Here is a 17,024-nt window from a genome sequence, read left to right on the forward strand (position 1 = left end):
CAAAGTTCATGGAATTCAAGTTAGACTAAGATCCATTCTCAGAAAAAAAATCACCCAGTGGTTTTTGTGTGAAGTTGCTTACAACCAGTTAAATGTGGGTGAAAAATTAACCCTCTCTATGGAAGTAATGACTCGAATGATCTCTGTAGTCATAAGATTGCAATCCAGTGAAAATGACCTTTTGGATGAGGTGGAATGACCAATTTGTTCCATGGATGAGCAGCTGATAAATCCGCGGTAATAGTGATGCTGTCACATCAATGTGGACCTCAATCTGAGAAATGTTTTCAACACCTTGATGCTGGGAAGAATTACGGCACTTCTAAAGGAAAAATGAGGGATAATATGATACCAGCATGATGTACCTAATAAAGTGACCATTAATCAGTGATCTAGTATAAGTTTAGTGGAATTTTCTCATTTTGTCTATAATTCCTTTATTCTCATAACATTTTTCAAAATAACTAAAAAAAAACAACAAAAAACCCAAAACAGTCATTATCTGATTAAAACTGGCTAACAGTCCAACCATGAACCTTTTGTGGAGTTCTCACCATAAGTCACTGAAAACTTTGTGCAGATAGATACTTGGCTTCTGTATAAATCTGCGGGAAATAAAATATTAGGACATGAAGGCAATGTGAAAACATGAAGACATATCAATGCCATGTTTCAAAAGTGAATTAAGTATAAATAACCTTAAGATACAAAAGATTCATGTGCAACGTAGATGAGGTTATCTCCCTATTGAATATTAGCCTCAATTAATGTTGTTGAGGCTGGCTTCTGTTAGGCTGAACATACATCATACATTATACATTTTACATTATGCACTTGTGCTCATGTGAACAAGCTTTGAAAAATACAGTGCAGAAAAGTTCAGGCTCAGGAGTATAGGACGTTTAAAAAAATTCAATGATAATATTGGCAATTACAGTCATTTAATGTCACATGTGACATGATATAAATTACTCTTAATTTACATTATAAACAAGTAATAAAAGTCAGCAAACAGAATTTTCTGTTCTTTCTGGATCAGGATGTTTGTTGGTTTCTGTGCTGACTGTTGATCTCATTGAGGACCACATCCACATTTGGCTCTTCATCCGCTGTGATTGTTCTGTCATCAAAGGGACTACCTGAAACATGACACTTCAGTCATTATTTCATCAAAACATGAAAGAAAATGAAGTAGTGGGTATGCTGAGAAAAGAGTGAATACTAAGGCTTAAAGCCTGGATGTTATTATCAGGCATACGAACAAGCAGCCGTCTCTTGAGTCGAAATGTCTCTTACCGATACCATATAGCTGGTCTGAAGGGCTGCTGACAAGAAAAGAAGACGAGTTGGATGAGTTGTTGCCATGTGAGGAATTTGAAGAATGAAGAGATGTCATTTTAGTCAGGGATGATTTCTTCATAGTCTTTTGTGTTGCAGTGCGGCTCCACTCTGTAGAGGAAATGTATTTAATTACCATGAAACAAACAAACAAAAAAAAATCACTTGACGGAGTTCCTGTGTGAGAAGTTTTACAGATCTTACACTTGAAATATCAAATGCAAACTGTACATGTCTAACCTGAGTTCTCAGGTAATCTCATTTTGCCAAAGCACAGGTAGGTTCTCCACTGCCTCCTCACGTTCTCCTTCACCGCACAGTGGAACACAAATATAAAGAAACCTATGACGAAAACATAAATAAATAAAACTTCTTCACACACATTTTAAGAAACATTCAGGAACATGAATATATTTTGCCAATAAAGATTGGTCTTTGCCATTTTTAACATGTTAAATCGTTACTATAGCAACAATTAATCATGAACCCTAAAATCATGAATCCTAAACCCTAATGTTAGCATATACTTGTATATCCCTGTTTATGACTAATAACCTGATAATAAAATAAATAATTCAACACTGGTTTTATTTTTAGTGGTTCTCCACCCATTGCTCCCAGGTTAACCTAATGATAAAGGTTTTGCTACAACACACACAACTTTTCTGTAATTACTATGTAAACCAATAAGGTTTAAAATGAGGACTGTGCCATGGTGTAAATCAGGGGTGTCCAGCTCCGGCCCTCAAAGGGCCACAATCCTGCAGGTTTTCCATGCAGCCCTGTTCCTACAAACCTGACTCAAATTAATCAGTCACTGTGCAGACCTTCATAGGCTTCTGGATCCAGTAAAATGTAAGCCAGGTGTGCTGGAATAGAGATGCATTGAAAACCTGCAGGAAAAGTCATCCCCGAGGACCAACTATGGACACCCCTTGTGTAAATGAGCCTCCTTAAATCTACCCACCTTGGAGGGAGTTGAAAATAGCAAAGAGGTACATGAATGCCAGGTTAACAGGCCCCCAGGCAAAAAATGCAAAGCCCCAAGTGAGGCCCAAGAGGATGGTTATGCCCGTTACGCTGCGCACATCTTGCAGAGTAGTGCGATGCTGTACACTGTGCGGGTTCTGCTGTTTTATCCGACGCATCTGGACCAACACCACAACGAACATGACGAAGTTGAAGAGGAAAATGACACAGAAATAGGCCACCACGGCTACGTAGAAGGCAATGTCATTTTTTATCCAGCAACTTCGGAAAAGGATGAAGAAGAATCAAAGCTTTAGTTTTTATGTATAATGTGTAGAAAATTGCACATAAATCATCTTTAGGAACACTTACAAGTCATCGCTGGTGCCATCTGTAAACTTTCCATATGACACAAGGCCGTAGTTGTCTTTGTCAATAGCAATGACAATTATGACCACAATCATAGGAACTCCCCAGCCCACCAGAGAAAACTTCAGCATGTAGTTGGATATGTAGGTGTTGAAGACTTTAACAAGAGCCATGTACATGTGGACGCTTTCAAGTCCCATCCAAGTGAAGGAGACTAGCAGGAAGTAGTGAAGGAACCAGGCTGTAGAAATACAAAGACCCACGGCATCTGGATAGAGAGCTAGCCAGGCATCCACCAGGAAGACCAGGTTCAGGAACAGCAGAGCCAGACACAACTGGATCAGGATCTTGGATGGAATGTCTTTACGCAACTTCCTGGATGGATTAAACAGTATGGATTAAAGAAAGATCTGAAGAAAAATATGAGGCTTTTATGAGTTCTATTGGATAAACACATCATGACATGTTTGAAAACACTCTTGCAGAAGTCGTCAACAGCAAATGTACAAAATGGCACAATAAACAAACAAAAAAAAAAAAATCTGCTGCTATTCAATCACCGACATCTATAAATCATAATGACCAGAAACTAAGCAAATTCGATGTATGATTGCTGAAAAAAAAAGCAATCAAACAAAATGGTCTTCAACTCACTCAAATGCCAAGTAAGTGAGGATGGTGATGGACAAGAAGATTGCAGAGATTCCGCAGCCAATATATGTGATAAAAGTCAGGATTGTAGCCTGAACACGATCAGTCAAAGGGTTTCTAGAAATGTCCTATAAGATAAAGACAAGATGTTAAATGAATTAATCCTATAAATGAACACCATGTATATTGATGCATGAAACGAAGTGTGGCAAATGATGCTTACCAGCAGGATGGCAAAACTGGTTAAGTGGTTACAGCTACAAATGGTCTCACTGTCTGTTGTGTTTTGGACAACGCAGCCACTTGAATTCCAGCCTCCTGAATCATCTGCAGGCAGCATCCACAACTCAGACTTGTTTTCATACATGTTCACATTAATTATATTCTGGTAGACATTGTTAGAAAACTTACTGTTGAATGTGAAGTCCCAGAAAACACACGTTGGGGAAAAATTTGCCTGGAGTTTGAAATGACATGTTTATTTCAGTCTGCAACGTTTGGCAGTTTAAAGCTTAAGTGTTTGATGCTATGTTGGATTAAATTGAATGAAATGTTGATTATTTCATGCTTGAGTCACCAGATAATAGTCCAATAAACACCTTACTGTTCAAGTCAAGGTAACCACTGGTTTTAAAAAAAAAAAGAAGAAAAAATAAAACCAAAGGGGAAAAAAATAAGAGCTGCTGAAATTCAACTTACAGGAACTGGCTCAGTATTTCTCAGGCGTATAACAACATTTTCCTGCAGTCCTTTGATTGATAAATTGGCCACACTTGCTCCTAAAATCCCACTATTAAGTTTACGATCCCCCAGTGACCGGTCCTGTGTGGTCATTCAGAGAAAACAAGAAAAACATTTTGTCAGTTTATAAGATGATGTTTGCCCACAATGTCACATGAAGGCAGAGTGATAATTCTGCCTTTTTAAACAATGATAATACCACTTAACAGTACAGACCTGAAACACTGTGCTCTTCTGATAGAAATTAAACTGGACTCTGGAAAGCAGCCGCTGTTCCTCGGGGGTTAGACCCTGGGTGAGAGATGAGGGCAGTGTGATGGAGCCCTGAGGGACAGAGGAGTCTGATACACTCCTTCTAAACCTTGGTTCCCCACGGACCTGCAATGCACATGGGAAAGGGATGGAGAGAAACACACTGGCTTAACAATCACGTTTTCATTTGGGCCAAATGACATCTGAGGATAAAGAAAGCTAAACTCGTTCTTTCTCTTCAGAACAGCGTTGCGTGCACAATGACAAATGTAATCCAGGGATGTACTCAAATCACACTACAAGTCAGGTTCATAGTCTGAAAGTTTGACCTAGTTTACTTTATTGCAATTTTTTTTTTTTCATGTAGAAATGGGCCACAATCCAAAGGATAGTTTAATCTTCACAACTGGAAGTACAAATACTTTGTGAAAAATGCTGGAAACGCTTGAAGTAGTGTTGTGTTTTGTATGCTGTGATGCTTTGGCATGCTTCTATAAAACCAATAATCAATTCTTACCTGCACATTACTGGGATCTGAGATGGAGAAAACTGTCTCCTGAAAATTGGTGCCATCTGCTGGTTTGGCAGACAGAGCCACAGATGGGGACAACAGAGTCTCTGCAGTTTTTGCAATGACCAGCTTTAACCCCACTGTATCAACGATCCCTATAATCCTAATGGAGGAAAGACAACAACTTTTGAACCTTGGAAAACATCGAGGAGGCAAGATTAAATTTAATTTGTTGAGAAAGACTGAACATATAATGGTTTATATTGCACAGCACTTGATGGCTTTTATTCTCAGAGTTTTGTAAACGGTACACAACATATCATAGATAATTAAATACATTAATGAGTGACCTGCTGGAAGAGCTCGACAGTTTCTCAGGCGCAGCACCAAGCAGATTGCTGACAATGTGGACGGAGATGTTTCCCAACGCCAGGCTGATAGTTGGGCCTGACAACAGTTTCTCCAGTTGAGAAACCAGCTCATCTATCTGTTCGGCTGTCAGTTTGGACACATCTCTGGTCAAGTCAAGAAGTGCATTGGCTTGGCTTTCAGCTGCAGTCAACAACATTTTACAAGGATTATAGTTTTGCTCTGATAATGTACATGTCCCAGCACGACTTGCAGGTGATAACTCACCACTTCCTGCAGTTGTTGAACTCTCTACAGGGATCACAGAAATAGATGTGTTTGGGGAGTTTGTTGCTGTCGTGACATCAGCAGGAGATGTGTTCACATTTGGGATCTTGGTTGTGTTCATTTGTTTTGCCGTTGTTGTTGTTGTTGCAGTTGTTGTCTTCAGGATGGATGGCGTCGCATTTACAGGCACGCTGGTGGTGCTGTTTGGTTCAAAAGTTGTCACATTCGGGCTCACTGTGACAGGTATATCTCTGATAAAACACTGCTCTTTCAGCTGCACAACCACATCATTTTCATCATAACTGCAACAAAACAAGGACAAACTGAGGTCTGGGGAGAAAGTATTTGTTTAAATTTACATGTGTCACTATTCGCATGGACGACTTATATACTTTATGATGCTTTAGTTAAGTTAATGCTGAGGATATCGTGCAATGGAGAGGATTCATACCATTTACTGATGTTAGACTCCTTGATTTCTGTACAAAAGTCTTCAGGCTTTAGATCACTCTGCACCCATGTGAAGAGGGAGTTCAGTGGATTGCTGCTGACATTTGTGTTTCCACAAATTGCTGTGTGAAATATAAAACCAAGAACAAACAAGGCTTTTTACAATTCACAGCTGTTAGGCCGGTGTGATCTGATATTTCATTTGTTTCTGTGGATAATACACACACCTGCTCGTGTAACTCGTCGATTGTAACGAATTTGTTCCTCAGATTGAAATACATTCACCAGAGCTTCTGCCACAGAACAGATCAGGACCACATGAGCGAAGCGTAAAATCCCTCTGCAGGTTTGGCTTCAATATAAAAACAAGTGATATTTGGTGTTAAAATGCTGCAGGTGAATTTAAAAATTCTGTTTGTAACAAATTGGTAGAGAAAACATGATCAAACTCACTTTGTTGCCGTGACCGAACAGCTTATTTTGACATCCTGAAGAGAGAAATCCAATTTGGTTATAAAAAAAATCCCCAAAAACTTTCCTGCAGTTGAACATCCAACACAAGGGATGTACTGTATGACATGTCACAAGCATTCTTCTGAACACAAACATGAACTTTAATGTTTTCCTATATGTGTTTCAACTATTCCATCATGTTTCAGTTTCTCCTCTTGTGTAAATTTAATAGCAGCTCTTTGCAAAATTCTTATCACAGTTGTGATTCCTGCACCACCCTGCAGCATCCTCTGTTTATTACTTATAGTATGTAAGCAACTTTATCAGGAATAGTATTCTATGACTTTTGCTGCATGAGTCTTGTCGTGTTTATGTATTAATACACCTTTTGGGCTCATTGCAATGCATAGGATTAAAAATTATTCTGAAAATATCTCAAACAAGCATGTCTCATGATCAGAGGTTTCCCTGTACAGACACAAACTATAAATGAAAACAAAGAATTGAAGTCGACTCCAAATGAACTTCAGGTGCAGCAGATTTGGGACTCGCAGATTTTAAACTATGTCGCTCCAAGCGTCAGAAAGTTTCCTTTTCTCCCATTAACCCACTTTCATAACAAACCTGGATTCTAAAACCAGAAATAATTTTCAGCTTGCCATCGTTCCCAGTCTTTTTCATATTAGAATAAAATAGATCATATCTATTAATTCCTCCAACCCTTCTGCTCATGCTTCAAGAATTTTTTCATACGACTTTATGTTTGGAAACAGTACTTGGTTTTTTAAAGGTTTTTTTTAAGTTCTCACTCATCTGGGTGGTCTGTGTCTGTTTGTTTCAGCTTGTCAGCACCCACAGAATGTTTGTATTGTTGTAGCAACACCAATAACATGACAGGGGACAGTTGTGTGTTTAAGATTGAACTCATGCACACACCTCCCCAGAAACAGTAATATTTAGTGATTCAGAGAAACTGGATCAAGTTTTGTTGGTTTATTACAGACATCAGTGATTCTGTGTCTTTATTCAGGATGGCACTGTAGCATGCATCTTTTCTCATTCTCTCTTTCTGTCTCTCACTCTCTTTCACACACACACACACACACACACACACACACACACACACACACACACACACACACACACACACACACACACACACACACACACACAAGTGCGCTATACATCTTACTGTTGCAGTGTCCACATGTGTCTATGTGCAACCCCCCATCCTCCCATGATCCATCCAGTTACACAGCAGCGTCACTGTGACATGGCTGCCTTCAAAATACATGTATGTATGTCTGAGACGGCAGTAACTGCATTGGCACCCATCAAAATTCCCTCCGAAATGTTCTTGTTCTCATTGACCTAATTTATAGTTATATAATAATATTTATAGGAGGAAGTAAAGATAAGAAAGGTGGAAGAAAAAAAGAACAAGTCACTAAAGTTAATCTTGTTGCTTTAAAGTCACATGACCAAATTGATACCTGGAATTTTTTTTTTTTATGACACTTCCTCTAACAACAAGGTACAATGGTAAAAAGAACTTTACGTAAGTGGCACGATTATGTTTTGATATCTGATTACCTTGTATTCTGATGAAATGTTGGACAATGGACACGTAGCACTGCAAAGGACAGTCCGCAAACAGTTATTAGTCTTTAACTTGATGAAGAGATACTAAAAATTTTCATCTCGACATAGTTGACAAAAGGCAAAACTTACTTTGTACTGATGTTGCATGGTGGTGATTCTTTCAGGGTAGAAATCTGTAGGAATTAAGTCAATATTATTTGATGCAACAAAATGCAAATAAAGCCCTCATGGTCTGCATGTGAATAGGATGTTACCAAGGAGGAGACATGTGAAGAGTTCATCTTGGGATCTTTAACAAAAATTGAAAAAGTGTAGAACGCATCTAAAAGAGAAATAAAATGAATTTATTAAATGCTTGCATACTGCAGTCATTTTATATATATATATATATATATATATATATATATATATATATATATATATATATATATATATATATATATTATATATATATATATATATATATATATATATATATATATATATATATATATATATATATATATATATATATATATATATATATATATATATATATATATATAAACTGAATTAATTGGGTGACAAAACACTTACCAGATCCATTGCAGTAAGCAGAACAGCTGCAGCTGTTGTTACCTGTAACGAAGTGAAAATACAATGGGCCAACATGTTGAAATAGAAAAGGAGAGCAACAAAGCTGAAACTAGAGGGTTTACCTGCCGTACAGTTTGTCACGTTGCTTGGTGGAACGACGTATGAAGGTCCAGACTCTTCACTGTTGAAACAAACATTTGAAAAGTGTATTTTAATTTATTTGTTTTTATTTGAAATGGACTTAAAATGTTTATTTTCAGTTCAGTGTTTTTTATTCAGACGTCACTATAAGAGTTGCTTTTTTCTCTCTTTGTTTTATCATTAAGATATCACAAAATACTGGGATAAATAATAAAATGATTAGTTTTGTTATTCTTTTTTTCTAAATGGTTACAATGCAGTAAGAAATGGAAGTTGTTAATTACAAAACTCCAATTCAGACAATTCAAACAGACAAGACATATTTTGCATGTTCAGAAGTCCTGTAGACTTAAAAACACGACGTCCTAAATAAACAGACAAACTGGAAAAAAAAGTTTTCAAACAAAGAAATGTGTCAATCTTTCAACCATCAATGATTTTTATCTGGATTTGAATTAAATGTTTTTGTTTAGCCTTAGTCCAGGAATGCAGTCTCTTCTCTTCTTGCTGCAATTTTGAAATATCCTAAACAAAGAGCAGATGACCTACCATGATGAACCCAGCGGACCAGAATATATGCAGCTGTTCTCCTCATTCGGACTGGCACTACACTCATTTGTAATTGGATCTGTTCAGCGACACAAAGGCTTTATTGTATAACAGAAACGTATCATGTTGGTACTTAAGTTTTTCACATTTCACATGACTCACTCGTTCTTTCTGCCCTGTTTCCAACCACATGAATGTCAGAGGAATTTTTACTGGCTGAGCAGATCGTGCTAAGGATACAGCATGGAGGAACTCCCTGGTTCAGCTTCAATATCACAGTACACCTTGTATTTCTGCAGGATTAAACCCACGTTAAAAACAAATATGTTGTAAGAAACAAAATTACCCTCACACCATAATCTTGTTATATCACTTACGTTGTTTCATTTTTTACGTTACATGAAACCTCCATCCCCTGTAAAAGCAGAAGTTAAATTGTGTTATATAATACTTCTGCAGCCTGAATAGTTGTGTAAGCCATTGTATTATGAAAATTACTGTAAAGCCAAATATACAATTATTAACTTACTTGATATAGGGAAACTGTGTCATTTATGATCCAGCTGAAAAGTAAATAGAGACATCAATGAGATGTAAGTGTCATCTGACTGACATTGTAACTCGTCTGTAACTGTCAAACTGTCTGTCCATATTATAAATGCTTTTTGAGACGGCTGTTTAGAAAAAAAAGATACAATTTTAACTTGATTATTAAATGTTACCAATTGCAAAAAGCAGCATTTAACTTGGAGAATTTCTCACATGAAATCTATTGCAACAACATGTCATTTCAGTAATACCTGCTTTGTGTCACATTGTCACTGATCTCCACAGCAGCATGTCTCTGTCTTGAACCAGTTGGTAGAATTGCACTTAAAAGTGTTAACAGAGAACCTCCTCCTCCTCCTGTGCTTGTTGTTTGTGTGATCTCACTCCTGTCAGGTGAAAATGTTGGGTTGTGGCTGGTCAGAGTGATCGGCACAATGTGATTAGTTGTAGCTGTAGTTGTGCTCCTGATGTTTAATGTTGTTAATGTTTCAGCTCTTGCTGTACTGCTGACTGTTGCAGCTTCTGAAGTTGCAGCTGCAGTTGTGCTCTTATTGTTCAGCGCTGTTGGCGTTGCAGCTGATGTCGCATTGTTGGCTGTTGATGTTGCAGCTGATGTCACATTGTTGGCTGTTGACGTTGCAGCTGATGTCACATTGTTGGCTGTTGACGTTGCAGCTGATGTCACATTGTTGGCTGTTGACGTTGCAGCTGATGTCGCATTGTTGGCTGTTGATGTTGCAGCTGATGTCACATTGTTGGCTGTTGATGTTGCAGCTGATGTCACATTGTTGGCTGTTGACGTTGCAGCTGATGTTGCATTGTTGGCTGTTGCAGCCTCAGAAGTTGCAACTGCAGTTGTGCTGTAGTTTTGTAACATTGTAGATGCTGCTGTGGTTGTTAAATTATAAATTCCTGATGCTGTAGTTGGTTGTGTCGTCACATTTGCTGTAAATGTGTTTGCAGTCGTGGGAGGTGTGGGTACAGTGGTTGTTTCTTCAGGGTTCGAAAACAGACAGTTCTCCAGCTTGCTACGGAAAACCTGCTCAAGCTGAGACAAAATTTTAAAAAAGGAAAAAATAATGAGGATTACTTTTACATTTATTTGCAAACATCATACAGGACGTCTTTAGAATGACTTCTTCAGTATTTTTCTTTACATACCCAGACAAAGATTTCAGATTCATTCTTCTTTCCAGTTACATTCACGGTAACATCTACAAAGTAGTATACTGCCAAAAGAAAGACAGATTTTCAAAGTTGTCCAAATTTTAAACAAAATGCACAATTTATACATCCCACAGGCTAATTCATAGTTAGATGATTTATTTACCTGAAGACTGTGCAGCTGTTGTAGGGGTGGGATGACTAGAAGGCGCAGCAGAGCTTGGTCTAATGGAAGCTTGAACTGATTGGAAAAATGAAATGATCATCAGTCTACAAATTGTTATTATTTATCCTGGTAGTCGCATTCAGGCTCACAGCCTTAGAGACCTGTTTACTAGGGGTGTAAACTGGCAGTTTGATCATGATACCAAATGATATCGAGAAGATTTCGATGTTTGCTGATATTTTGCAATCCAGTTTTGATTCGAATTGATTCAGGATCCATGAATTGATACATAACAATATCAGTACTATATAACTGAACACAGTCATTTCCATGCATATCAATATCACAAAAAGCAACTAAAATATCATCTAACATATTCATTTCTGGGGTCAGGTATTTCAATTAATTGATTAAAAAAAACAGTTATTAACATACAATAAACAGAAAGTAATAAACAACAGGGGAACTAAAAATACAGCTGTTTTTCAACAGAAAGTTTGTTTGACAAATGGTTGTTGTTAACATGTAGGATCGATGTCTCTGGTTCATTGATCAAATGATCGGTAACAGAATAGACTGATGTATTGTTACACCCATACTGTTTACCGAGCAGGCATGTTTTTGGATGGGGGGAGGAGACTGGAGCATCTGGAGAGAAACCATGCATACACGGTGGAAATGTACAAAGTCCACACAAAAAGGCTCCTGATCAAACCCCTACCCAGCCGGGACTCAAACCAGCAACTTTCTTGCTGTGAGGCTGCAGTGCAAACCACCACACCTCCATGCAGACTGTTTAGTGAAATATTAGGACACAGCCATTCAGAGGACATGAGAGGTATCAGGGACGACTAATGAATCATTTTCAAAAAGGGAAATATAATGACTATAAAGAGATGTGAAATAATCCGTTTTCTGCAATGGGGGAAAGTCAGAACATAGATATTTGTTTTTGATTCACTTAGACTTCAAGCTTGACCTCCAAACTCTTTTTTTAATCTAAGTCAGGGGTGTCCAAAGTTGGGCCCGTGGGCCAAAATCGGCCCCCCAGCACTTTGCTTTTGGCCTGCTAGTCGCTGTTTATATTAATACCCAGAACCTGATGAAAACACAATACTTTCAGTGATATGGACCTCAATAAGTCCAGACTCAGAGGGACCCTGACTGACTCACACCTCAGTGACTCATCTTGTCAGAGACCCAGGTGCAACCAAACAGGGAGAGACTGGTAATGTCCAAAGATTGACTTCATGTGTCCCACTAAGTATCAGCAACTTGCCCCGTTCAACATGCACTGTTTCTTGTTGTTGACATGTTGCACTTGGTTGCAGTTTAGTGGCTGTAAAAATTCTTTCTTACCCCCCCTAACTATCAGCATTTGAACAATAATTTAAATAACTTTATACATTTACTTGTGTTTCATTCTTAAAGCTGCAGCGTTTGGCCTGTGGCTCACAGGATCATTTTCAGTTTGGCCCTTGGAGGCAAAAAGTTTGGGCACCCTTCATCGAAGTTTTAGAAAAAGGCATAAATTTCACACTTATCAGAAACAAGGGTTTTTATTTTTATTTTTAGGTTATGCATTTAGTATGGTTGTGGTGTTCTCAGTTTACTTTTACCAGTTCAGTGTCGTGGTAATTACTGGAAATATGTGTTACATCTCCATGCAGTGGCATGTCATTTACCTGAGGTCTGTGGAGACGTTGGAGGAGGAGGAGGAGAAGCGAAGGGAGGAGAAACAGCAGTTGGACTACTGAAAGCTTGTCCTAATTGAAAAAAAAAAATCAAACCATTTTAAAATGAACATTTCATTTTTTACAGTTTTTGACTCTGTACAGTCTGTCTGTTGTGTCTCCCTGGATGATGATGGCGACACTTTCTCAGACTGCATCTGCTCTGTTTCACTGGTTGCTGCGGCAACTCTCTGTGTAACACTCAGCTCTGATGCACTGTTATAAATTTACACTAATACATTAGACTGTTATGACATCATGAAGAGGGCTGCAGATGGAAATGATCAAGTAGCTGAAACTGTTGCAGCACATCTATTCTCACTCGAAATAAATGTTTTACGACACCTGACATGTCAACATAAACATTTACAGAGGAATTATTTTAGCAAAAGCAACAGTGCTGGTCCTCGGGGTCCCTTGCCCTGCATGTTTTAGTTCTCTCTAGTTCTAGCACACCCATTCAGGCGAATTCAGCTCCTCGTCAAGTTTTTTGCACGTCTGCTAATGAGACATTCATTAGCCATTGAGGTGTGTGATGCAATGTTCCTTGAGGATCAGGACTGAGAAACACTGGGCTTGGTGTTTTTGTACCAATAAGAGTTGGGAGTTAAAAACTGTAGATTATTGACAATAAACAGCAAGGATCCAGAAAGATGATTGCTCTGTAGTTCATACTGTGATCTACTGAACAAGGTTAAACAAGTATATATACTTGTTATTCAAAGATGTCAAAACAAGCTTTTATTTAGTATTTATTTAATTCAATTTGATGTATTTTTAGAATAAGGAGAGTAGACATTGATTAACACTGATGTGTAAATCTGTTGGATTTTAGCTGTCCACTTACAGGTTCATGCCATTTGCAACAATAATTGTCAGAAAGCACAACAATAATACATAAAATTCCATAATGTAAGTTTGATCTCCATTACTGTACATACCCCTTTATAAAATTCCTTAAAATAAGTAATAAAAATAATTTTAAAAAGGGCAAACAATAGTATGTTACTTACACAGAGACAGATTACACTTGCCTGTGTTATTATGAAATGATTGGACAGTTTTATTGAGTCATAAATTCCATTTCCTCAAAAGCTGCAGTCTTTGTGTGATGACTAAACTTACAGCAATCTGACTAGACTAACAGGTACCACAGTAAATTAAAAATCAATTTAGTGTGTGTTTGTGTTAGCATGCCAGACATGGTAGCTTTTTCTAAATGAAGGTGTAGAGTTGTGAGAACAGAAGGGCTGACAGATGCCTCTGTTCCACTGTCTGACAACAACCTTTCTTCAAGTCAAATCATTCATCACTGCTGTCAGACCTCACCTGCTAGAAGTAGGACTACAAGCTGTATCTTCCACCATAGTGAGCATCTAACGCTGGAATCTGACTTCTTCACTCTGTAATTATACAAACACCATTATTTGCAGGTTTTCCGTGAAGGAAAATGGCTGTTTAAAATCTTATTCTACAAGTGCCACACATGGCATGTGAAAGCGTCTAAATGAGCACGTCTTCACACCACAGCCGTGCCAAAAGAGAGACTGTCTGAAAGTGTTTTCTTTGTGTGATTATGTAGTCAAACCTGTCCAAAAGAAATGTAAAACAGAAAATCAAACAAGTGAAACAACATGAGAGCAAACCTATCAACTTTTTCACTGCTATTCAAAACTGTGAACAGTGACATACTGTGTAGAGAAGAACATAGTGTGATGTATGGACAAGCAGTAATTTACATGAAAAACATGGTGGATGTTTGCTCAACTGAGACCCCTTTGGAAAAGGTTATGAAGCTGTGTTGTTGTCATGTGATGAACATGAACATATGAAAAAATACCACTGGAGGGACGGGGGTGGGGTGCACAGTGGGCTAAACCAGCCGTTAGAGGGTCCAGTATGAATATGGCATAAGGCGCAAGGCAAGAGGATAACTTGTTACATCTTTTATATCTCTCATTCATTCATTCATTTTCTAAACCGCTTAATCCAATTCAGGGTCGCGGGGAAGCTGGAGCCTATCCCAGCTGGCTTTGGTCGACAGGCAGGGTACACCCTGGACAGCTCACCAGTCCATCGCAGGGCCCTTTTATATCTCTCTTTCTTAATAAATCTGAAATCAGTTGATTGTAAAATTAGATAATAAAGAAAACTTAGTTAAGCACTTCTTCACTAAAGCATACTACTGTATGTTTTATGTATGTTTTAATTACCACAAGGTAAACTGTGAGAAATAAACAAGCCAGAAAAAAATGTCCATGACTCTACAAATGACATGCTTAAGTTAATGGTATAAACCTTTACAAATCCTGCCTCCCTTTGAGGAGTCACACAAAGTGTGTTTGCATCGTTTAGAGCCTGACTGATGAGCTTTGGCTTTAAATAAAAATAACCAACGATTCTCCTTTTTAAACTTGATAAACTTTAGGCCATTATTCCACCTCTTCTGGTTTCTGTCTGCTTCAGAGGTTGAAAAACCAGCATACTTTAGGAGTTTTTTTGTTTTTTTAAAAAATACTGTAATGACATTTTAGGCATTTTAAAACTGAATTGTTTGAATTAACTGAGATACACAATATAAATGATCTGTTTGTAAAACGCTGCTTGAAACAATTTCAAACTGTACAGTTTAGTCAGTAAAGCTAATTAAACACTGTAGATGTTCTGAACAAAAAAAATATATGATGAAGAAAGTTAGGGGTTAAATTTCATATATGATATAGGCATATTTGTGGATTTCATCTTAAACAATCTTGAATCAAAATGATGATTATTCTTCGCCTCATGAAGTTAAAGGAGACCAAAGCCTCACCTGGATGAGGGAGCCAATTTGTGGCAGCAGGAAAATCTGCCTGAATGAACTCCTGGAGCTCTCACGACTTTTCCATTTCCCTGGAACATAACTGACAACGGGGAAAATCCAAAAACCAAACCACAAAAGTAGCCACTTACATTTACCTAACTGACACGAACATGACTAGTTGTGTTGGTTGTGAGAGTTTGCTGTTGCTCTCTAAGTCATATTCAATTGCTGACACATGGGCACGCCTCTAAAACGTCAGTCTGAATTGGCCAATGTCACTTGCATTCATTTTACTTCAAGCATGTCTCACTCAGCTGTTGTCCAACGATCCGCCACCTGACTGGGAAGTTATTTGGACAACAGATCAGAGAAAGCTCATTGTTCTCTGTCAGTAAAAAAAAAAAAACAACCCAAAAAAACCACATAAGCTCTCTGTAGCTTTTTGTAAGAAGAATCATGTTTCTATTTTTGTTTGGCAGTAAAGGAGTGCCGAGGGTGTGTCTGAACTATGTGGGAGTTATAGGTGATAATATTTCAGCAGAAGCACCACAAATTCATAGTTACTTTAGCATAATGAGACATTTACTCATGTCAGAAAAACTCTTGTCTGTCATGCAGTACTCATATTTTTGAGACGTTTGAATGAGAAGAGCATCTCTGTCGCCAACACAGGAATTACATTTACATTTTTTTCCTCCATTGTTGTAGCTTTTAAACCTGTATTTACACAGGCAAACAGTTTAAACACTGGAGGTGAGACAGAGGGTGTGACTGAGAACTAAACACGGACATATTCACAAATGTATGCAAAACACACATTAAATAACCCAGTACACTGTCACAAATATGTTCTAATAATGTTAACTTTTCTTTTAGAAAATACACAAAACAAATTCCTGTCAAAGTGATGAAACAGAAGACACTGCACTTTTCCTCCAGGAGGCCAGCTGGAGGCTGAAAATGCAATTCAAGCTAATGGACATCACTGATGCCATTCCTATACACAAGTCATTCACAAGTCATATAAATCTAAAATAATTCGATTCTGAATTCTTCTGCATCAAATAAATGAGTTCTCTATTTACATTAAATGTGAACAGCATCTGCCCAGACAAAGTAAACACTATGGCACAGGATGTAATACCTAGTCATGACAGAAGGCTGTTTCTGTGCTGTTTTTCGTCATGCACAATGAGATTAGAGAAGGTAGGTTTCCTCTACTTGACCTTTTTATTATTTCATGTCAAACGTGTTTGTTCAAGCCATATTAATGTCACTGCTGATGGCGGTGGGGTGTCAGAGATGCGATGAAAACTTTCTATAGATTGCAAAATGTGACATGTGACCAAGCAGACAGATGATAGTTCAATA

General features: G+C 37.9%; 1 protein-coding gene across 1 annotated transcript; it reads right to left on the minus strand.

Annotated features, from left to right (window-relative positions):
* Window positions 1-1,035: 1,035 nt before the first annotated feature.
* LOC306761285 (adhesion G-protein coupled receptor G2-like) lies at window positions 1,036-10,664 on the minus strand (the record flags this gene model as incomplete). The annotated part of the gene is made up of 15 exons (XM_079247410.1): window positions 1,036-1,139; window positions 1,297-1,449; window positions 1,579-1,680; window positions 2,306-2,589; window positions 2,680-3,051; window positions 3,331-3,455; window positions 3,551-3,654; window positions 3,739-3,784; window positions 4,027-4,149; window positions 4,285-4,446; window positions 4,838-4,994; window positions 5,182-5,383; window positions 5,468-5,769; window positions 5,919-6,039; window positions 10,292-10,664. The coding sequence occupies 15 exons, from the start codon at window positions 10,662-10,664 to the stop codon at window positions 1,036-1,038; spliced, it is 2,730 nt and encodes a 909-aa protein (XP_079103536.1).
* Window positions 10,665-17,024: the final 6,360 nt, after the last annotated feature.

This window comes from Telmatherina bonti (assembly GCF_933228915.1).
Source record: "Telmatherina bonti genome assembly, chromosome: 10".
Classification (NCBI taxonomy): Eukaryota; Metazoa; Chordata; class Actinopteri; order Atheriniformes; family Telmatherinidae; genus Telmatherina; species Telmatherina bonti.